The sequence below is a fragment of the Lipophrys pholis genome (assembly GCF_963383615.2).
Source record: "Lipophrys pholis genome assembly, chromosome: 13".
Taxonomy (NCBI): domain Eukaryota; kingdom Metazoa; phylum Chordata; class Actinopteri; order Blenniiformes; family Blenniidae; genus Lipophrys; species Lipophrys pholis.
The window spans coordinates 20,142,449-20,167,019 of record NC_137632.1 but is presented as its reverse complement, the minus strand read 5'-3'; the positions used below and the strand labels follow the sequence as shown (position 1 = coordinate 20,167,019).

General features: G+C 41.2%; 1 protein-coding gene across 3 annotated transcripts in view; it reads left to right on the top strand.

Moving 5' to 3' along the window:
• Window positions 1–24,571, top strand: part of ptpn4a (protein tyrosine phosphatase non-receptor type 4a) — a 76,163-nt gene that overhangs the window by 40,185 nt on the left and 11,407 nt on the right. The window contains exons 3-16 of one of the 3 annotated variants that reach the window (XM_080478856.1): window positions 668–775; window positions 2,279–2,321; window positions 3,339–3,417; window positions 4,370–4,414; window positions 4,656–4,708; window positions 8,734–8,854; window positions 9,312–9,399; window positions 10,578–10,666; window positions 14,461–14,530; window positions 16,935–17,107; window positions 18,120–18,188; window positions 18,281–18,415; window positions 20,379–20,540; window positions 24,149–24,308. In XM_080478856.1, coding sequence (XP_080334982.1) covers window positions 668–775; window positions 2,279–2,321; window positions 3,339–3,417; window positions 4,370–4,414; window positions 4,656–4,708; window positions 8,734–8,854; window positions 9,312–9,399; window positions 10,578–10,666; window positions 14,461–14,530; window positions 16,935–17,107; window positions 18,120–18,188; window positions 18,281–18,415; window positions 20,379–20,540; window positions 24,149–24,308 — 1,395 coding nt within the window. The remainder of the gene's footprint in view (window positions 1–667; window positions 776–2,278; window positions 2,322–3,338; window positions 3,418–4,369; window positions 4,415–4,655; window positions 4,709–8,733; window positions 8,855–9,311; window positions 9,400–10,577; window positions 10,667–14,460; window positions 14,531–16,934; window positions 17,108–18,119; window positions 18,189–18,280; window positions 18,416–20,378; window positions 20,541–24,148; window positions 24,309–24,571) is intronic. The other 2 variants (XM_080478857.1, XM_080478858.1) reach the window with 2 other exon arrangements.

Below are 24,571 nucleotides of genomic sequence, written 5' to 3'. Positions count from 1 at the left end.
GCTAAACACCCAAATACTTTCTTCCCAGAAAAGTGCTGAAAACTACACTGAATTGACCTGAATTGGCTTATTTCCTCTTTAAATATTCATCTTTCCATTCCTCAGACTGCAGAAAGGCTGAGAATCTGTCACTTCCCTTTTTTCCTTTACCACAGTGCTTCTCTTGTTTGTCTTTTTGAAAAAGCCTTCGTCCTCCATAGCAAACTTTATAATATGTCATTGGTCTCATATAACGGCAGAATCATTACATGTTTTATGTATTTTCTTTGGTGAATAAAATATACTTTGTGAAGTAATTACAAACGTTTTGGGGGATATAAAACTAGGGAAAATGTCATTCTGTCAAACGGATAAATATCCAGCAGCAGCCCACAGACCTGTTCGACCTTGTGTGCACCATGCATGCATTTTCCTATGTTGAAAAGTTTGTGTAGCAGTGTGGGTGTGTTAAATAATTGAGATGTCTGCGGTGGAAAATGGGGATTTGTGTGCACCGTTTTTTAAATCATCTCTTCCCCTCTCGCTGCTCTCTCTGTGACCTTTAACTGAGGAGTTAGAGAGGAGCGGCAGTGCGATCGAGGGAGCCCCGTGCAAACCAAACCGCCGCATGACAGGTTTTCAATTCACCTCTTGTCTTTTTGTGTTTTGTTTTTCCCTTCCTCCGCAGAAGTCGGATCATGGCCAGATGCTGCTGGACGCCGTCTTTAAGCACCTGGAGTTGACCGAGAGAGACTACTTTGGCCTGCACTTGGCTGACGACTCCTCAGACGCACCAGTTAGTATGCTTTTTCCATTCTGCTGCATCCTGTATGAGTGCATGAATAGGGAAGTTGTAAAGTTATGTAGCAATAAAAAAAATAAAAAATTAAAATACCGGGAAGTTGATTTCCTATCCGTCGTATAGATGTCTTGACTTTGTAAGTGAGCTAAGTGAGTAGCACCACGCTCAAAGTGGCGTCCGTTAGATTAACTAACGACGTGGTAGTGTTGTAAACAAAGTAAACTTCACTTATGCAGCTCATTTTCACTGCTTCAGCAGTCACATTGGCATGCTTGACCCGCATCGGGAGCGCCTCCAGGTTAAGTGCAATGCTCAAGGACACTTCAACATGTGGTGAGGGCGAGTTACAGGATTCAACCTCCAAGCCACCCTCCCCACCAACTACATTTATCTGACTTTTACCCTTCCTTTTCATACACACTCAGACTCACCAGTTGTGTTGTATATGGATCACATAAATCAATCTGATAAAAAAAAGATTTAGATAAGAATTTCCACCTTGTATTTCCATGTAGGTATGAATCAAACCTGAAAGAAAAAAAAAAAAAGAAGATTTTCCTATTATTTTTCTTCTCTGTTACTCATATTCAGTAGATGGAAATGCTGGTGCCAGAAATAACTCTACAGCACAGAGAGGGACAGCTGAGAGGAACGCTGGTGTTCCAGTTATTCCTTCTCGTGTTGGTCTTGTCTCACAAACTATTTATATAGATTTTTCAGTATGGGGGATCTGGGTTCAAATTGCGGTTGAGGCAGGAAGGGCATCCGGGGTAAAAACTGTCCATGTGATGATGACTTATGACTGTTTGTGGCGGTCCCTGGAAAACAAGCTGCTGGCTTTCATCACCATATACTTTTTTTCTTTTTTTTTTTATAGCCTTGCTCTTGCCATTTTACCTCATTTGGTTTGCTTTCTTTTCTTTCTTTCTCATCAGTTTTATTCAACTTTTTGTCACTATTGTTTAATTTGTACCGTCTTTTTAAAGCTTGTTTTTCTTTCTGATACTTGTTTTTGTGTCAATCATCTCTGATGCATTTTTTTGTACTTACCCTGCATAAATGGTGCTAAACAAATACCATTTGGCTGATTTATTTGTAAATGATAGATTTTTGTGAATTTAAGATGCCTTTTATTTGTGCCATATAACTGAAGAGATCAGTCCTTTCTCTAGTGAGCAATGCAGTGCCTTTATCCTATGTCATTGTGCGTGTGTGCTTATGGCTGTGGGTACAGTGTTTGAGTGTTTCTGACGTGTGTGTGTGTGTGTGTGTGTGTGTGTGTGTGTGTGTGTGTGTGTGTGTGTGTGTGTGTGTGTGTGTGTGTGTGTGTGTGTGTGTGTGTGTGTGTGTGTGTGTGTGTGTGTGTGTGTGTGTGTGTGTGTGTGTGTGTGTGTGTGTGTGTGTGTGTGTGTGTGTGTGTGGCCATGGTTGAATAATTTAGCTCCTGTAGTCATGCTTTATGGTGTCTCTAAGTGTCTCTCAATCAATATTTTACAGCGCTGGCTGGATCCCAATAAGCCCATCAGGAAACAGTTAAAAAGTAGGTGAAATCCACAACACGGCACCTTAACTCACCCACCTCCTTTCAGGCAAACATCCGATCTTAACGGAGCCACTTGCTTTCAAAAACTTTCCCGCTGGCCGAGGCCATGGACCGCGGTCCGGCTCCGCCACGGGTTTGAAATGTACTCTCCACCTCAAGCAGACGTCCACACGGTGTCATTTCAAATTCCAAAAGTGCCCTCAGCGGTGATTAAACTTCATTTCAACTCTGCTCTTGTTTTTGATAATGAGTAATAGAAAGTGTGGCATGTACAACAATTAAGGAGGCGCTGGATTGAGATGTGCAGTCCTCCTGCAGCCACGATTGAACTGCACTTCAACTCTGCTTTTATGCTGACTGACTGGCTCATTGAGTAAAAAACACTGCAGGAGATGTTTCTACACACTTCTGCACAATGCAGGGACTGAGGCTGATGTGTCGACTTGAATGTAAGCTTGTTTGTTAGATGCTCAAAGGCCATTTACCAACCTTATATCCTGTGATGGAAAAAAAAAACTACTCACTATATATATTCCATAAATGTGATCATTGTAAATATAATCTCTATGTATGGACTGATATGGACAGAGAATTAAGCTTTATAATACACAGAGAAAATCTCAGTGAGCCCCTTTACACGACCATGAAAATCTGAGAATTGTGAGACAAATGTAACCATCAGATACCTGCATGAAGACAATGGAGTGTTGGAGAAATCTACATGTTATTTCTTCTATCCAGCTTTATTCAGTTTGTGGTCATGGGGCACTGCGGCTATTGTTCTGCTAAATTTCTGCAATGATCTGAAAAAGCAGATTAAATTGTGCTTGTTTACATCGTCACTTTAATAATCTTAGAACTCTGATTGATGCAAGTCAGACAATGATTGGATTTTTGGTGTACATGTAAATGGACTCGTTGATACATTGTGTTTTTAGTCGGAGGCAACACTTCCAGCTTGCGTCCGCCTGCCATGTAGTGTTTTCTCCCTCTAACCTTTATTCTCCTCTCCAGGAGGGTCTCCACACAATTTAAGCTTCAGAGTCAAATTCTTTGTGACGGACCCCAGTAAACTTCAGGAAGAATACACACGGTAAGAGCTGCAAACATGATGACGCTTCAGTTTGTACTGTGTAGATTCTGGGACGCGTTCAGATATTACTGAGCAGCTATAAGTGATCAGAACTCGGCTGTCTTCTCTTTCCATTGTGACTGTAGGTTGACGAGATTCGACACTTTTAATTTCTTTTTACTTGAGAAAAAAGTCATTTGAAAAACAAGTGCACACACATCTTTAGACCTTCTGCTTTGACAGAATTACATGTGAATAAACGAATTGTCACCTTCCACTCTTTCACTTGCCTTTTACTCCAGGTGATAATTAAGTTTGACAAATCCAAAAAAAGACACACTCATTTGCCGTGGCATTTATTCCGTTACTTCTGTTTGATATGTGGAGAGAAATCGTCAGCTTTTCTTCCATCACTATAACCACCGGCCGGGCAAACGCAAGGTCTGCAGGAATTGCGGGCGTCAACGCAAACGACGCACATCCAGAGCGTCGCAGCGTCGCGTTACACTTTCCACCGGATGTTGACACTGGCCTCCCCGCCGTGACCTCGCTCCTTGAGCCTCATCAAAGCTTTGTGTTGGTTCTCGGAGGGACTCGTGTTTTGGTTGTGTCTTATACGTTCGACCGAGCACGTCAAATCCAAGTGTGAGAGCTTGGTGGCAGCCCGTCCGTGACATTGGGAGTGTAGCACGCTGCAGAACTGCAGCACGGTTTTTCTTTCAGGTCCAGAAAAAGTAATCTACATACATGGGAGAAAAAAAATAAATAAATAAAAAATCAGCATGATGTTTGTTTTGAGAAATGAGCTTAACGCTCTCCTTTTAAACCAAGACAGCTTTTTACATAACAGGCAGACGTTATATCGTTATACTCATCTGGTAGATGATTGTCTTTTTTTTTTTTTTTTTTTATTATTCTCTACATTCAAACAGGGTTGGTTTTTTTTATCTGATGCAGTGTTTTCTCTCCTCAGGTACCAATATTATCTCCAGATCAAACAGGACATACTAACTGGAAGGTGAGTAAACCCTCTCCTGTTGCTTTATCAACACATCACACAGTTCTGATCATTGCATTAGCATTGTTTTTTTGTGTTGCGTTGAATTGCACGTGTTTTTCTCTCATTTCTCCTATTACTGTAACTGGAAAGACAAGAACATAACCATCTTCTTTTTTTTTTTTCTTTCTTTAATTCATTCAAGGATGACCATTTATGCGTGTTTATTTATTTGTGTGTACTTTCCTCCCGTGTCTTCCAGATTGCCCTGTCCTCATAACACAGCAGCGCTGCTGGCATCCTATGCTGTACAATGTAAGTACCGCTCCCTGGGTACACCCATTCTCCGTAACGATGGAAAGGCAATTCATTAGGACTCTCTTTAGCTTCACGCACACACGCGCTCTGTTAAATGTAAGGACTGTGGTTGCCTTAGTGCATTTAAAGCTGCTTCTCTGAAGCCTTCGCATTTCAATTAAGCCGTGTGCTGTAGTGATATTTAATACATATTCTGTGAGACTGTGAGGCTTGATTTTTGCTTCAAAATAAGCCAGTGGGCCAATACATCAGAAGTACATGAGTGGAAGCCGGGGTTTCAACATGCATGCTGAAACGTGCTTCATTACAGAATAATTTGACCTAAAATACCATCAACGTTGAGCATGTGGGTTAAATGCTGACTCGGCTAGTCTGTCATCGGAGTAACGACTCCTGACATGGTGGTCAGTCTCTCTGGCTCTCTTTTTCTCTCTCTCTCTCTCTCTTTTTTTTTTTTTTAAACGCAGCATCTGCTTGTTTCTGTATTTTCTCTGGGTAGGCTTCCTCATCCCTTTCCGTCTTCCCCCTCCTCCCTTTTAATCATAAACCCTCGCTCCCCCTCCCTCAGTCTTCCTCTGTGGCATATTTTTGCAGGGAATAAGCACAGCTCCAGTATATAGGTCAGAGAAGAGATTTAGCCTAGACTAGCAACATCATGACACCACTGCTTTTACACACACACGCACACAAACACACACACACACACGCACACACGCACGCACACACACGCACTTGCATCACTGTGTTGCGAGGTCCATGTTGTCACTTTGCTCAGTGCCAGCCCAGATTATGAAGATAAGTGTTTGCTTCAGGAAAAAAGAGCTTGAAGCAGCTGCTATGCTGCTAATTCAGTCAGATCTGTCCAAAAGCTTGTGCTCATGCACACACACACACACCGAGACACACAAAACATCTCTGATTCCTTTCAGCACATTCCCAATTTCTACTTCACATACTCAGCACAAGGAAAATGTGTTTCATTTTGAATTGACACGGTCAGACCAACGGAATTCCACAAAACGTGGATTTCCATAGATAAATAAAAAATTTTGTATATGAATGTGTCCATGTCAAATTATATAGCACTATGATGGCACTTTTTAAAATTATATTCATAGGGTTTTTTTTTAGCATTGAAGTGTCTTGTTCATATATTAGTTCTTTAATTTTCAGTCATAATTTGTAGGATTACAACATACATTTACAACATAGATTCACATTTTCTTGCTTTCCCTTCATTTTAATGCTCTTTGTACAAATCGCCTATCCATCCATCCATCCATTCATCCATGGACGTTTTAGTGTCCTACTTTACTATTTACAGGCCTATACATTTGTTAAATGGCATTTTTCTTCTTTCTATTATCACTAAATGGAACCCTTCCCCTCCCCTGCAGTGCATGGAACACTGACCCTGCCTCAGAAAGCTACTTTGCCCAGCCCCTCATGTGCTTACATGACCCTTCAGTTTACTGTAACACGACGCTGAGGAGTCATTCAGTTGTATAGAGCTCTGTGTGGTACACATAGCAGCATGACTAAATTAATAGTATCTATTCGCCTCACCTCACAAAACACTTATAATCTATACGTTAGCCGGCATGCACAGTTCTGAATCTTCTGAAACACACAGGGACTTGATTCTCAGCACATGTCAAGTAAACCTGATAAGACACCTCCAGCAGTCTATAGCCCATCTGAAAGATTTTTGTTTTAAGCAGTAGATACGAGCCACTCTAATGCAAAATATTGCATAATTACTGTAACATATCTGTCAAGCTGATCGGTGGCAAACAACTTCAAATACATACAGACTGCCATTTAAATGACCTCAATAAAAATATCATCAAAACTGAGGGGCTCTTAATTTTTTATTAGTCAGCTGCATCACAAAGTGATGAGTCAAACTACAGCCAAGTTTAGAAACCAAATCAATTGTTTAGATGTAAAAAGAGAGGTCACCAGTTTAGAGCCTGACTGGATGAAACATCGAACCTCTTTAAAGCAATAGCAGTGGCATAAAATAAAAGCCATATTAGCCTACTGCTCTAAAACATAAGCTATTGACCGGACACATACACGGTCCCGGTGGAGCGTGCACATCAATAGGCGGGTGAGCTGGAATTGATTCATCGGTCAATATGCTTAGGCTACCAGCTTGTAGCTCAGTCAAGGGACTACTTGAGTGAATTGATGCTGTTGAGCTTCAAGTGCAAGCTCGTGAGCTAACCGGATCGCGTTGATCTCTCCATCCATGAGCGTTACCAAAGATCTGTTAGTAATTTTACCCTTTGTGTTCCTGCCTGTTGTGCGATGCGATGACCTCCGACCCCTTGAACAGGAGGCGGAGGGGCGGCGGTAACGCACCTGAGCGCTTTCCCTCTCATTTGATTCGTTGGGCTTTGTGGTGGTTGTGTCGGTCTTTTGCTTGTATGTTATTCATTGCTTTCACCTCATGGTTCCACATTCATGAATAGACTTCACTTGAATCACGAGGACTTTGTTTGGATGATTTGACGTCTTTGAATATATTTATCTCTATTTTGAACCTTTCCACCTCTGCTTAGTTTGAGTCACAGTCGAAGCGTCCTGACATGAAATCGTGAGAATCAAATTCCATTTTTAGGTCTTTTTATTATTTTTTATTACAGTTTCATCAGTTAGCAATTTTTAGTTTTTCTGTCCAGCTTTCTCGTTCAATACTCGCATTGTTGTAACGTTTTTGAAAATCTGCAGTAATTAACAAAAGCCTTAAGGAATAAAAAGGTATTTCTTGTACCACTTCTTCTCATAAGTGAGTATTGAAATCACCTACTGTTATAGGAATGCTGCATAATTTCCCCTCAAATATAGCTGCAATCATTCTTCACTTCTCTATTTTAATAATTTCCTGAAAAGACTTCAATCGCTCAAGCTCCTCTGTCTAATTTTGCTTTGACTAAACATTTTGTTACATGAATATCTTTATTACCGTCACACGCTGAGTTAGCCTTGTCTCTCTCCTGATAAAAGTAATCAGACCACATTTCTGTGGTGCATTGTGGTTGAAAAGTGTCAGTTTTCCCCCCCCCCAATATTTGTCACAAAATTTCAGTGCATGTGAAAAAAAAAAAAAAAAAAAGTTTGCTGTGAGAAAAAATTTGCTGCAGAGGTGTTGCGTTTGTGTTCAAAGCTCTTCCTGTGGAAACAAGTCCAAAGGGTAAATGTGACTGCAGGTTGACTTAAAGATGCTGTTGATGAAGCACCACAAACCACTGATGTTTATTTCCTGTAGCTTCTGCTCTGTGAAGGCAGGGAAAGTTTCCACTGCGTGAAATGGTTTTAATGTCTGATGGCCAATTATTTTAGGGTATTTCTTATTGTTCGTTTGAATGTACATCCGTCTTGTTCTCCTTAAGCGACATCTCAAAATCATTTGTCTCACATATTCATTCTTCCTGATGCCATTTTGTTTGAGACCAAAATGTAATTCCACACATTGTAGTTGGTGTGCTCTGCACTCACACCTGCTTCTTCCACTCTGGTCCAAACGCTGCGCCAACTGCCTGAATATCATGTTTATGTGACTGCTGTGCACAGAGAGCACCATGTTCACATGTCTACAGCGGATGTTTGCCAATGAACATTGTGCAGCTCGTTAAATCACTGGATTTTTAAATTTTCTGCACCATAACTTCCTCTTTTATGACATGCACAAGACATAATATTAATGAGGCATTTCATCTGGGAGTGGCCGCGGTTGTTGGCATTTCCTTCCACCATATTCGCTCATATGTGAAACACTCGTGGAACATACATAGGCCATCAGACCGCACCGCACTTGGTCTAAAACTCAGCTGGATCGACCTGAAACCAGTGTCTGCAAATTGCTCTTCAATGTCATGATAATGTTTCTTAATTTGTATCAAACATGTAATTAATCAGTGTGACTCAAGATCCTAGTTTTCTTCTGCTGGTCAAACGAGAAAGGTATGGATGTGTGTGCATCATGCTGATGTTTCCTCCTCCTTCTCCCCCTGTAGCCGAGTTGGGGGACTACAGTGAATCCGAGCATAGTTCAGGCTATCTTTCCGAGTACTGCTTCATCCCAAGTCCCCCACAAGACTTCCACAAGGAGGTCGCCAAACATCACCAGCAGCACAGGTACGAATATGCAAACCCGCCTGTGAAGCCACACGTAAACATTGGTATATAAAAACAGGAAACACCAGACACTTCCAACTGTGCATGTGGCAAATAGATAAACGATGGCAAAGCCTGGAAATACGTTGTGTCCAGATAAGCCTTTGTGTGTTTTCGTAGCTGCAGACGTCATATCGAGCACTCTCGAATCAGTAAAAGCATGCAGCTGTAATAATTTTTCTGAATTATCAATACAAAAAGAGATAACGCTAAAGGCTTGTGAGTTTTACTTTATTTTCACCAGTGCTGATTAATTTCTGATTGCTAATCCTTGTCTTTGCCTCTTTTCCTCCTCCATATGTTTATCACACGACCCTGTCATCATACTCCCAACCACAACCTCTCATCCTTGTCTATTACTGTATCCTCATCTTTGTTTCTTTCTCCCCCTCCCCCTCCCCCTCCCTCCCCCTCTCAGTGGTCTATCTCCTGCCCAGTCAGAGTTTAATTATCTGAACACAGCACGATCGCTGGAGCTCTACGGGGTAGAGCTGCACTATGCAAGGGTAAGTAAGGTTTGACTCCATGTCTGTTAACACCTGTCTGTTTACTGTGGTTCGAGCCTCTTTATGCTGTGTGTGTGTTTTTCTCCCCCTTGCCTCTATCAGATCATGTTTTATTCCCACACACAATCCGAGGGGCACGTCTGTATCTGTGATCTCACACAGGCCGTCTCGCCGTCACCCATCCTCGGCCATTGTGATCAAAATTGAAATTGTATAGTTCTAATCTCCACTGTCGCAGCATGTGCAATGCTTCCCCGTTTTCATTTCCATTTTTCAAAAAGGGAGCCAAGTGTCTACTTTCTGTGCCGGGGAAAAAGAACAAAATGCCACGCTTTCACATTCAGCTCTCATTATAACACCAGCGGAGTAGTGAAGGGTCACTTCTTTCATGTGTGTCAAAATAGAGATCAGATGGAGGTAAAGAATCTCCTGTCTGCTCTGAGAATAAGCTTCATTAAGAGCGGAGTGTGTATTTTTTTTTAATCTCTAGATCACTTTGTGGGGTGTTTAGAGTTGCCATTTACCAGTGAGCCTCACGGGGGTCCCACAGTCACCTTTTCACCATATATTGTTTTACTTTTTATCACGATTTCATCCCCCAAATTAAAAAAATAACTGAAAGTTCTAACTATAATTTTATTGAAATTCTAATTTTGAAAACTAAATTTATTGTGAAAATAACGGAGACATATCAAAATGATATAACAATTTTTTTTTCCAAAACCAAAAGTGGAACACTTGACAGCTACACACTATAAAGACTGACCAGTTATTTCAAATGAAAATCCTCTCGCACAAGACTTCAGATTCTATTACCAATGAATTCCAACAACTGTTAACAATAGGATCTATATAAACTAACCTTAAAGGACTACATGTGGTGGGAAAAAGCGTGTGTGACATAACAGTTCTAATTCAAAGTCTCGTGTTCCTACGCTTTCTGAAAGTCCTCTGACATACACACATTATATACACAATTGCTCGACTAGTTCAATGTGATCGCAGATGAATTTTTGAGGAATGTCTGCTTCTCTTATATTTGTACTCGACACAAATTAGTATTCTGCTTCTTTTTTTCCCGTTTCATTGGCCTCTTTCATGCTTGTTTGGCTCTGCTTCTCTTCCTCCAGCCTTCACCTCTCTCACTCCTTCACACACTTCTGTTCTCCTCTCCTCAGGACCAGAGTAACACAGAGATCCTTCTCGGGGTGATGTCCGCCGGCATTGTGATTTACAAGAACAGGGTACGGATCAACTATTTCCCATGGTGAGTGACACGTCTTTTAAAATATGGAGATCAAACTGAGCAAAGCAAGAGATTAAAAACAGCTTTGCGGTGGCATTTTCTTGATGTAGCAGTGAGAGGTGTCAGAGATTAAAACAGCAGATGTGTGAAATGAGAGACAATGTGAAGCGAACAATTATGAGTGTCTGAATGTGGGTGGTTTGTTCTTTTGGACCAGCGATGATCATATCAGAGTTGTCACAGTTCAGTTTTAGAAAGCTGGCCAGCATCCAGTAAGGCATTTGTTCTGCTTGGAAGGAGTCGCAGCATAGAAATTTTCCTTAACGTGCAGTGTAATCATGCCTCTTGCAGTGGAGATGAAGAGAGAAAGAAAGTAGAACAAGAGTTCGATAGGACCGAGTACGAACCCTTGAGGGACCCCTCAGGAAAAACTTTTCAACCAAACAGAACGTCTCTTTGTTCTTCCCAGTTGGAGGGAGAAATACGCTGAGAAACATATCAAACCAGAACCAAAGCGCGTTTTGAACAAGCATATTTTCCTGTCTCAGTGAAAGAAGCCTGTGATCAGGCCGTTTTGAGTCCCACCCAACGCAAGATCAAGGTTCTTGCAACCAATCTGCTGTGGTTAAAGCTACTTTGTAGCGAACATAAAACCTGGCAGCGCTCAGGTGGGACTGTGTGGAGGTGAGTGGATGAGTACCTGCCCGAGTCCTGCTGGGAATCGAAAAAAAAAAAGAAGGTTGTACTTCATTGATGTTTTCATACTCATTTCCCCCTTCGTCAGATTTTCCCTCAACCAGAGACTCAAACGGTGGATGTTGCTGTCACAAATCCACCTCCGTGCCCGTCAGTCTGTTGCCAGCTCCACTTGAACTGCTTCCAGGAAGCCTTTTTTTTTTTTTTTTTTTTGCTGAGAAATGGGCTGCATAATATTTTGGGAAAACCTTTTGCATAGCGATTATTATTGACATGGCATATTAATGTTTAAGCCTCGGTTGATCTTATCGCCAGTTATCCAGATGATTCCATCAGATTTATCCGGAAGGAGGGTGGGATGGTTAAACCAGGTTTCCTGGAAATATTAAATGAATCAAATCTGCTCGATCTCCTTCTCACTGTCCTCTTTTCCTGTGTCATCATACAAGACCTTGTAACTACTGATCAAATGCATAGGGCAGCTGGTCTTGGAGATTAAAGCTAGATGAAGGATTTGTATATTATTTTCTCTGTGGGGTATTAATCTGTAAATCAGGTGACTGAGTTTTTCTCCTTCAAGGAGTTTTATTTTTAATGGTATAGTGAGGATCATTCTCTATGTAATAAGTCTTCCCAAGTGGAGAAAAGCAAGGTAAAACTAGTTTGTGTGTGTCTATCCAGTCAGCTGAGCTAAATTTAGAGACCAACAGTGGTGTCCCCAACAGCTGTTGGCCACCATGTGTGAGATTGAGAGGGAGAAACATAATAGTCCACAGTATGTCTCAACCCTACGCTCACTGATTTTCCTCCCTCTCGTCTTCATTCGGCCTCCCTTCAACAAAGCCTCACTGTTTCTACATCTGCTCTGGTCCTGTCACTTGTCACGCTGTCCCCTCCTCACCGTAAATCCAACTGTAAGATAACCACAAGGGCAGAGAGAGAGCTGCGCGGAAATGTAGAGTCTCCGAGACGTTTAGATTTAAAAAAAAAAGAAAAAAAAAGAAAAAGTGTTTTGCTTCTTTCCCATTTCTGTTCACATCAGCCTGACAAATGAGCCGCGCTTGGATTGGGGCATGACTCACGCTCTGCCTGAGCGCGCGCGCATGTGTACGTGTGTGTTTGTGTTAGTTTGTCCATGCAAGTGTGTGTGAGTAAGTATGTAAAATATATTTAGCATGGGGCGATGAGTCACAGCAGCAGCAGCACTCCAGGAAGGGATTATGTTACACTGCTCCTGCTGCTCATCAGCAGACTCCTTACTGTGGCCACGCGTGTGTGGTCCTCCAATTCCAGCATTATTAGTACCACTTCTCCCGCGTGTGTGTGTGTGTGTGTGTGTGACAAGATAATAAACAGATTGATGAGGAGCCGGTCGTCTTCAGCTGAGGAAGGAGGGTTAGAGGTTAAATGGACAGTTCAGATGTGACTATGTGGGGCATCTGACTGTAGGAAATGAGTCCAGTCAGGAGCGAAATGATATTTTGGTGTGTGTCTGTACATGTGTGCATTGTGAAAAATATGGTGCAACTCCAACAAGGACAACATACAAAAGAAGGTCTCTAAATACCAACATTTCTTGTGCAATTTCTGAACAGGGTGGATGGAGTAGGGAAGAGAAAACGAACGTTGTAACTCCCTGTGTATTGGGTGTTTCTTTCATTCAAAACCCAGCGACACATTCAGACAGTAAATACTAGATTCCAAAAACCGCACGCCACACTCTCGAGACAAGCAATTTGGTGTACGCCATACTGTGCAGCCAACAGCTCAATAACCTTTATATTGGCAAAATTAAACTACAAAACAAACTTATGGCATAACATAGAACACTTCCGGTCTGGACTCAGCTGTCTATTCACATCTCGAGGAACAGTCGGCTTTCCTGTCTGTGACAATAATGTACACATAGAGGGTTTGAGAGACGAGCAAAAGAAAGTGGAAAAACCTTGTCTTCACAGAGGAGGAGGTTTACGATATATACTCTCCTCCATTTACACCACTGTTTTTCCGTCCGCCAAAGAAATTCTCCAACCCAGCTTCGCAGGGTCATCACACATGACCTCAAGAGACTCCACCAACAGCAATGAAGGTTGTTAAAACACAATAAAGTACCAATGAGCCACACCCTGGGGCTTCTGGACCATCAATGTAGAAACCTCGGCCTGTGAGCATGTGAAACCCTGGTGACACACCCAACAAGTTGAAATACCTGAGCTATTTAGTTATTGCAGGGTTGAACTGATGAAGCCACTTAGATAAGGCGCTTGATGATTGAGTTGCTTTAACATGAACTTTAAAATCTTCTATTTAAAAGCGTACTAGTCTTGCATAAGTGATGTGGACGTATCCACCAGTGTTTATCGTCACCATTAGCAGTATTTCTTTCAGGAAATTTGACATTTCAGCTCATAATTCATCTGTAAGAAGCCACATGTAGTTTTGCCATTGCACTCAGCAAACAGTGAAAGCAGTGATCCCTGCAGCTGTTGTTTTCACACAAAGAAGCATCCAAGTGACACAAGACTGTCTGAATGTTCTCCTGAAACATCTCAAAGCATTACAGTACTCCTCTGCGCTCTTTGTCTAAAACGTGGGAGCAAATTCACGATGCAGTCCTTCGTGAAAGTTGCATTCCCGATCGGCGTCTTCTTCTTTTTCTAGTGCAGAAATTGCAGTTTGGTTCCTGGGCTGCAGCTTTAAATCCACATCTCTTCATGACTGATGATCAATAATATGAATGAGTGCTCACACCGGAGAGAATCCTGGACTACGACGTGGTGCAAGCCACGCATGAAATGTCATTTGCATAAGTGTATGGCGGTCAGAAGGAAGCTTTGTAACATGTGTCGAGGTTGACAGCGCACAGTCATATGGGATACTGACTCATGGCGGCACACATGCGATCGTGCTGCACAGAGGCAGCGAGAGCGTTTAAATCATATGCCAAATACTCATTCCACACCTCCGAGTAGCTGCAGAGACCGTAGATGTTCTCTTTCAGCCGTTGATATTGAATGATGTATTGAAATGTGTTGAGATTATGCAGAAAAATTCAATCTCAATCAAAACACCACCCTGTCGGACTTATCAAAGTAATGTTTGGCTTTTCTTGTTTCTAGGTTGAAAATAGTGAAAATCTCTTTCAAGTGCAAACAGTTTTTCATCCAGCTGAGAAAAGAGGTGGTAAGTGTACGTATATACACACACACACACACACACACACACACACACACACACACACACACACACACACACACACACACACACACACACACCACCACCTCCCTCCCAAATCTGTGTGTAATTTATGAGCAGATGGGGTTGATCCTATGTGTTTCTATACGTCCTGTGCTGACTATATGAATGCATACAGTATTGTAGACGGTGACTGAGCTGTGTCTGGAGATGTGTGCGTGTAATCAGTGTCAGATTAACCCCCCGTGGTCTGTGTCCTGGTTGTGTGTGTGTGTTTTAATCCCCCCCCCTTCCCCCGTGTCTCTTATCCTTTGTTTGACGCATTAATGTCTCTCTTTTCAACATACAGCTGTGGACCAAGTATTTATTGCACGTCATTTATTCCCATTAAACCATTTTTATTGTCTGTCTGGGATTATTGCTCATGTCAAATTGGTTCAATTTTACAGCTTGCTTCTCCTGATGCCGACATACTTAAATATGTATGAACTCACCTCGGAGATATTTCCTTCATGCATAGACATCAAGTTTTGCTTTTTCATAAGGCTCCATAGTGAAACATCTCCACACAGACCTGACTTGGAATTTGAATTTGAATTTTATTTCAGCCATCTTCACAAAAAAAGAAAAAAAAAGAAAACAACACAAAACAAATAACACTGAATTGTGAATTTCTTTAGCTGAAAGGGTGTAGGTTGAAGCAAAGCTTATATATCCCTACCCCATCACAAAAAAACAAGGTTCTCTACATAATATAACATAATTTCACATACCAAAAATAACTTATTCTTTTTACAATATACATTCAATATATAGTTTGCACTAGTTTCATACACACAGTTTATACTTTCAAATTGAACATATATACATACATACACACATATACATACACATGAATGTGAGATGTACATTAATATTATACTGTTTCATATATGCAACACAAGTTTCAATTAAATATGGAGTGGCAATATATAAATTGACAAAAACCTTTTGTTTATTACGTATTCATAAATTTTATACCATTATATACATATTATATATTATTGTTGTCCTAGGTAAGGTTTTTGCTCTTCTTTATTGTACTTATTAATGATATATGATTTAAAAAGCTTTTTAAACTGGTTTATATTGGTGCTTTGTTTTATTTCATCTTTTAGACGGTTCCATAATTTAACCCCTGCTGTTGTTAAACTCATCATTTTCTTTCATATGATATTTCAAAATGTAGTTTTCCTCTTAAATGATCTGGGAACATTCTCACTATGTACTGTGTATGCTAGTATCAAAACACACTACTAAAAACTGCTTTTGGTATCAATAGTTTGAACTGTTACATTTACTGAGAGTGTGTATACTTCTCTTACAATTGTTGCCCTTGTGGTTTTAGTCTACATCTTATTTTAAAGTTTGAATATGATCTAGTTGACCCCTACTATATACCTGTGAAGTCAGTGCAAATGTATCTATAAATGATATATCATACCTGAGTGCACTGGCCTGATGTCTTGTACTTCATCCACATCGGAGTTATTTGTTGTGAATTATTTCACTGCCCAGTGACCTAGTGTCATTGATTTAATTTATTCACTTTTTTATTCTAACATAAAAAGAGAATACAAAGTAATCATCTGATCGGACAATGCAACACACATTTCAATTATTTGATTACATGTTGGTTTACTTTTGCATCAGTGACCTTTTGGACTCATGCCTGTTCCTCTATTTTGATTTGATTGCCTGACATTTATCAATTTATGATATTAGAAGTGCTTGTAGTTGCTAAAGTTAAGTTATTCTTATTGCTAACAAGAAACACACCAATATTCTTGTTTTTCTTTATTTTGGGTCTTGTTTTTATAATTTCATGATGCAGTACACTGAGTAAATAGCGCAAAAATAAATCAACAAACCTCTTGCACATACGTGTAACGAAAGAATAATAGTCCACTTCAGTGATGAATGTCCTCCTGGAGCAATGACATTGTGTTTCACACACAAAAATAACTACTGTGCTAACTCATTTACATGTGGTCACAACAAGATGTATACACCTTTCTTAAAATGTGAATTGAAGGTTAAGGTGGTTTAGTGCACACATATTCAGCCAAGTCCACTCTGACCAGTGTGAAATATGTTTATGCGTTAATGACGCCCACACACTGAAATACAATACATTGTTGTTCTGTCGGTGTCTGTTAACAGCGCCACATCTCACGTGTCGTATGAAGTGTTTATTAGGTGTCATTCATTCGCTTGGTTTGAGCTAAAAGCGACTCACTCTGAGGGAATTGTTGCAACTTGAATGCCTTTTTATTTTGCGAGCCTTGTTGTTCCAGACAGTTTGGCCAGAAACATTGCATTGCAATAGACAGTTGACTTTTCTCCTTCCTGCACACAGACTGAGACCCGCGACACGCTGCTGGGTTTCAACATGGTCAACTACCGGGCCTGTAAGAACCTGTGGAAAGCCTGTGTGGAGCACCACACCTTCTTCAGGCTGGAGCGGCCCATCCCCCCACAGAAGAACTTCTTCGCTCACTACTTCACCCTGGGCTCGAAGTTCAGATACTGGTCAGTACTGAAGGACAGTGATGTTTCTCTCTCTGAAAAGCCTTTGACAGCCAGACTCTGACAGACTGACATATGAACACACACACAAGAGCTGCAGATGCTTCATCTTCCCCACATCAGCCGAGCTGCACACTCTTTTGCACCGGTGTGTTGAAGCACTCTGGTGTTGCCAAGGTGAAACATCGGCATGCTAGTTGGGTGCCTGTTTCTCTCTCTGCTCTGCCCCAGAAAAACCACAACTCAATTATTTATGGTTTACCTCTAAAGGGTAGCTTGCTTGTGTTTGGCCTTGCCACCATTCTTTTAAGCTGTGCAGGAATTGGTCATGAACATTTTAAAGCATGCCGAGCAATTTAATCCACATACCCAGTCGCTCTTCTCAAGCAAAACATTTCATTTAAATCCGTGACATGCACGTGTGTGTGTTTCTTATTTGACTGTTGAGCAGGAGCAGGTGGGTGCTGAGGACCTGAAATGGAGCATTTTTTTTTTTTCCTTGCTGGATTAAGACATTTCCCTGTGTCTGCCTTTGTTTTCATTCCCTTTTTTTTTTTTTTAACTGAAGTGCAAGTGAGAGATGAAGTGAGAATTGAAGGCCTTGTGATGCATTATTGAGCAGCAGTGATGCAATGCGAGCGAGCTTTGTCTGATGTTTGGCTCGACAGCGTGCGGACGCACTTGTATCTGTGCATTTGTTTGTTTTTCGCCCTTGAGATATTGACTGACTCTCCAATAAGGATAGTTTTTTTACATCACAAGTCAGCGTTGTCAAAACGTTATCCATGCCACTCAGAAAAATGAACCGTATTGCACTCCTGCAGAGATTCATTTGCGTATTTTAAGGAAGGACTTTTTCAGGAGAAATGGAGGAAATGATTTTTCTGAAGCAGTTTAAACTTCACTGGAATAAATGCCGTTTATCATCTGAAAGAAGAACGTTATTTGCAAATCGAAACTCAAGACTCCTTCTGCTGTTTTTCACTCAGTCCAACCTTTGTTTTTCTGTCTGCAGTGGGCGAACAGAGGTGCAATCTGTGCAGTATGGGAAGGAGAAAGGCATCAAGGACAGAGTATTTGCCAGGTAAAAGAAACACTGTATACCTGGATGTACCTGTAACAAACCTAACATTTGTTGTGAGCGCGAGGCAATTAAAATCTCGACCCCCTGTACAGATCTCCCAGCAAGCCATTGGCCCGCAAGCTGGTGGGCGGGACTGACTGGGAGTCGGTCAGCAGGAACAGCCTATCAGACGAGAGACTGGAGACGCAGAGCCTGCCCACACGCTCGCCACCAGGCACGCCCAATCAGTGAGTGCTGTCCACTTTCTTTCTTTTCTTTTCTTTTTTTTTTTTTTTTTTTACAGCAATGGGTGCTTAAAAATTTAAGAAGAAAAAAAAACAATCATGTAAAAGTTTGGTTTCTGTACAGACTCCACTGAAAAGTGTTTGCAGTCTTTAAACTGACTCACACGTGTTTAAAAAAAAAAAAAAAAGCATCAACAGATTAATTTATGCTCGTAGTTAATCTGCAGTAGAATTCTGCAGGTCTGAGTGGAGATAACGGGCATTTTACAGAGCAGTGGCGGCAGATTTTAAATGGAAACGTCACGATATCCAATTCTTTTTTAGGAACTGTCAGGACCTCTATACCAAACATCGTGACTTAGTTCAGTCCTCACGTCAAATTGACGGTTCAGACTTAGCTTGCACTTAAGTTGGCTTACTTAAACAGCCTCTAAACACTTTATACTGTGGGTCACTTTCACATACACAATCCCAAAGTGATGAAGAGCGTTGGCCACAGTACTGAGAACAATCACTGCTCTTGCTTTTCTTAAATTGTACTCGGTTACAATTTGGTGTTGTCAAAAAACACACTGGGTTACACCACAAACTCCTCAAAGTATTTGTTACTTTTGAAGTGTTTAGTAGACATTTGATTAAATTTAATTAAAATATCAGCATTCAGAGAGAACAAAGTATAATAAACATACGACTGATTCACAAGTGACGTACCTTACATGTGGATAATGCTTTAGTATGCGTAAAGTTACATACCAAAAAGTAAAATAAAAAAGATCAAGTAAATGAACTCAAAATATTATTTAATTACTGTAACGTGACTGTAATTTGTTTCCCTCACCCTGGCGATAAAGTTACCGTGTAATGTGCTTTCCATCCTTCATGAGCAACTTCATTTCATTGTCTTGCCCAAGTTCCGTTGGGCACAAGGACATCAAGACAGGGATTGAACTGCTAAACATCCGACTGCTTCACAACCCACTTTACTATCAATATTGGAAATATGTAAGGTAAGGCAGATTTATTAGTCACGCATTTCAGCTACGATGACATTCAAATTGATTTCAATTAACAAGGAAAGACAAATAAAAACATTCAAATCAATCAAACAGAAAACAGTTCAAGACAAAAACATCAAAGACATTTATAAAGAAAAACATCAAAAATAAGATTGATTTGAACTTAGTTCCTTAACTCGGAGTTGTCCTCCACTTTTTTTTTTCCAGGAACTTTGGTCAAAAAAACTGGTGCACAAAAACTCGAGTCAGTTTCTGTATGTTTTGTTCTGACTAAAGAGAAAACAGGTTTAATCCAGATGATCTGAGAGGTTTGGCTGCCTCATAATTTAACAGAAGTTCTGAGATGTATTGGTAGACATTACAGGCTAACAGGAACTCTCTGGAGGCAAACAAGCGAGAAGGTAATCGTCCCCCGAGTTTGAATAAATCAGGTGCCGTGAGACACATTTTCTGTCTTATCACAGTTTTGAAACAATACTCAAAACAATCTCAGCCTCACATGGAGGGCAAATCAATTGACGTTATCCTCAAAAGCACCTTCAGAAACAACTAAACTTTAAGATCGGGCAATCGGGTGAATGATACAACGGCCCTGCACAAGACTCCCGCATTCAGGTGCTTTATTGACGCATCATCCATCAGTTTGTTCATCTATATATTAATTCATTTATTATTCATCCATTCATCTTCTATGCTGCTTTATCGAACTTTGTTTTGGATAATTCCAGCAGGTTACATCCTGAATCACCAGACAATCGCACACACATAAACACATAATCGCATGTTTTTGGACTGTGGGTGAAAACTGGAGAACCCAGAGGGGAAACATGAAAACTCCACATAGAACGACCCCAATCCAGCAAGTGTGACAGCCACAACTTAACCATGCGACTCTTAATGGCACACAAACTGCATTCCCTCTGTTAACCTTTGCTCACATGTCTTGTCAGGAACTCGATGTTTGTGCAGGAGGGCACGCGGCTACGCCCGTCGTCGGTGGGCCACCTGGTTGACCACGTGATCCACGCTTCCCCCAGCCTACCGGTCTTCTCCTCCAATCACAAGTCGGCCTCGTCCACGCAGGCAAACAGCATCAGCCTGGACTCCACGCCGTGAGTCTCCTTTTTATCTCTCACTCCCACTCTCACTTGTTATTCTTCTCGTTTTCAGACCCTTTTCTCCCTCCTCACCTTGTTTCCCTGCACGTTCCTCCGTCTCGGTGGGGAATAACATCAGCTTCTGACTTGTGGGCAGAGTGCTGGTTATCTCATAGCTTCACATATAGCCCTCCCCACCCACCCCCACCTCCCAAAGCAGCCACCCTTTAATTTAAGAAGTTACATTTTACTCATCAGCGCGAGTCTCGGTCTGTCTGAGTGCTCTGCTGAGTTGACTCTTTTTTTAAAGTGTCTGTCGGTGTCTGTGGCTTCTCCCGACAGTTCACACCCTCTCCCAGTGTCACTTAGCCAGCCCCGCTGGAAAGATGAACGCTTTGAAGAGCCGCCCATAAAATGTGTTTACAGCGGGGAGCAGGGCGGAGGGGTTGCGCAACAGGCTTCAACTCTGCATTAGTGTGTCTGTCTATGCTCTCTGCGTGTCTTCACACACTATAAAATATCTGATGGAGTCCTCTGCCCAACAAATTTCAGCGATTTCAAAGCCTGAAAATCTTTTGTGTTTACGCAGTGTGAGTGAATGAGTGAATCGGAGCGCAGCAAGGAGAGAGCAGTTGGATCTTGGTGTGGTTAAGTAACAGTGAAGTGGTAGCTCCTGTGCCTACAAAGCTGCACACACAGACAAACACATGCCAAGTTAGTGGCTCATTGCTCTGCTCCAGAGCCAAAAGAATGACATAATTAGCTGCTCTCGCTTCCTCCAACAAACACAGATGGTATCTATGCATCATGTTTTTATTGCTGGATTTGAATTTGGCCATCTTGATCTCCCTCCTTAGATTTACAATATGTAGACATTGTGTTTTATTCTTTAAAGGTGTCCTACAGCGGAAAAGTACATTTCTCAATTCTTCTGATTCTTTAACAGATCTGGGTGATGTGCAAATCTTGTAAAAGCTTAAAAATACTTGGTTTTGGAAGACGTGTGCACATTTTTGGCCGTCTGTAGGTTTTAACAACCTGTTTGGATGTGAGTGAGTTAGTTTTCTTTTATGGATTCAGCACGCTGCGTTACTCAAGAAAACCTCCAGTTGAAAAGTTTAGTCCCTGTGAATATCACTGGTGTCGATCTTGAAGATATAGGCGAAATCCAACGTAGTGGGAAGAGAATTTTCAAAGATGTTGAACTTCTCACCTCAAATACAATCCTTGCAGATTTGCAAACTGTTACTGAGATGGCCCAGCCACCTCTATATTACCAAATAAAGTCCACATTTGTTTTCCTTTCTTTTAACTCCATCACTGCACACATGCTGAGGTCATCAAACTCGTATAACTCTGTGTAGCTCTGCCGTTAACTTTCTATTTTCAGCCAACCACGGTGCTACTTTTCAGAATGTTTTATTTCTTTGACACGGTTGGGAACGCAGAGTTGTAATTAGACTATCGCATAACACAACTATATGATATGTTATGGTGAACTTCTTTGAATGCTGCGATCAGGCCTTTTGTTTTGGCACAGATTCAAAGCAAAGACGTTCTTTGGAAAATAAATTGGTTAAAAAAAGGATATGCGCGAAGAAGAAGCTTTTTACCTTGATCTTCCGGTGGATTTTAATGCACATCTCACAGCTCATGATAGGCTTCTTCTGAACTAGTGTGTTGATGTGACTTCAAAATGTAGAGCTTAGGGTTTGTACAGCCTCCAAGCTATAGTATAATTAGAAAAAAAACGAACTGCTTTTGTCATATCCAGCGCAGAGAAGATCCCCTGATCCCGGGGCCTTGTTGTTGTGCGCTGTGAAGATGTTTACATATCCGTTTCACTTGTGTGTGTCGCATTGAGCTGATAATGTAGGTGGATGAGCTGTCTTGGCTGGCGCCGCCTGCTGTGAGCTGCTCTCCTCCTGAAAAGCCTGACCTGGTTTTGACCCATAATAGACGTTAGTTTGCGCGCATGTGTGTGTGTGTTCAAGACACAAAGTGACACCAGTAGCAGCCGCCAAAACAAAAGCAATGCTCTTTGACTGCCACTTCCCCCACCCCACCCACTCCGAGGAGGGCCCAATCTCACATGCAAACGCAGGCCGGGAGTGAACTGTCATGCTTTTTACTCAGCGGAGAGCGAGCCACGATGCTCCTGAGAGCTTTACCTGGGTGACTGTTTCTCCTCTGTACACACCGACTGTGCTTTATTGTCTGGATGATGTGTGTGTGTGTGTGTGTGGGGGGGGGTGCTTTCCTTCCTCTCACAGTGCTTTTATTGAGGTTAATGCGTTGTGACTAACACAGTGCCGTTAAGCCTCTCTGTCTCTCTCTCATTTCTCTTCATCTGTTTTTCTTCCTTTCTTTCTTTCCAAACAAATAGGAAGACCTTTTGCTTGACCATTAGCCTTTTTCACTGTGACTTTATCTTTGTGGCTTTAGTTCCCAATCATCTTTATTTAAAATGTACAAAGAGGTTGTTTGTTTGTTTTTTGTAGATTTATCAGTTTTATCTCTTATTGGTGAGTGACCGTGACCGCTAACTTGTGCATTTCTTTGTAAATTGACGAAAATTGACAGAATACATGTTGTTTTTTGGTTTTTTTTTAATTCTTAGACGTTCTTAAAATTGTGAAAATGCCCTTCTGCTTTACACTTCTCCAAATGACATTTCAGTGGGTGCCGTGTACAGCGATAAAAATATTCTTTACTCACCCCCAGTGGTGTCCAAATAAAACAAACGGCAGAAAACTATGCAATAAATATGTTAAAATTAAGTGATTTTACACATCTAATTAAACAGAACCAAGAGCAATAACAATATATAAACCATTCACACGTGCTCCAAAACACAATTCCAAAACCCATGCAGTGTTTTTTACTGTGTGCCATCTTGATTTACTTTCTAACGTGAACATATGTAGTTATATATACATCCGAACAAATCTCACAAGTGTTTCCTTTGGCTTGGCACCAGAATGACTCAAATGGACCTTGTTCCAGCAGAGATATACTCTTTTCAATGAGCCTGTTAAATGAGCTGGGTTTTATAGTATGCACATGCAGTATTGTACTCTGAATAGGAACATTTTCCAATGTTTTGACAAATATGCCACATTTTGCTTTGCTCGAGTTCTTCATTATAGCTTATTATCAGTGTAACAGAATGTTAGGTTTTAAAATGAGGAAGACTAAAATGAACAAAGTTTGATTAATTTAACTAGCAAAAGATGGTATTCAAACAATATTTGAGGAAAATTGCACCTAAAATAAGCTAGAAAGCCTTGAGAGAGCCCACTGAAAAGTAAGAATTAAGGTTTTAAGATGTGATGGGTTCAAACCACGGACCTTCTGACTGAGGCAAGACCGGTTACCACCAAACCACCACTTTACCAGGTTACTCACATTAATTCAGTCATAGGAACAGGCCAAAGCTTCTCTTAGTTTGGATATAAGAAAGAAAGTATTCTAACTCTGTCTCAGAGTCTTAAGATGAAGTTAGATCCAAATTATTAAATTGTGACTGAGTTTTTGTTGTTCTTTGTTGCAGTGTAATTATGGTCCTCACATTTGTTCGCTCTGTTGTTTCTGCTTCTCTCCCCTCCATCTGCCCCTCTCAGGTCTCCAGATGGGTTGGACGGCCAGCCTCCAGCTCTGCCCCCCAAACAGCTGAGCAGAAAGACACTGAGCCAGATCATCCAGGCTCACTCCCAGCAGAGCCTCCTGGACAACCACCTCAACGAGATGTACGACGTTCCCGTCAATGCGGACAAGACCACGGTCAGTCATGTGCCACCACAAGTCAGTGAATCAAGTTAATAAACAAGGCGTCAGGACCCTGGAGGAGCGTATTGGCCTGTTATATGTAGTGCTGGGAGTAGGTAGGAATGTACATAGAAAATATTTAATATTTTATATCAGAAAAGAGACAAAATTCATCCCCATGTGTTTAGGACATTTTCTGTAATTTAGCTGAAGCTTTTTCCCTTCAACCAAGTGGAAGCTGATGTTGTGAGGTTGTTTTCAGGATCGCAGTGTCTCTG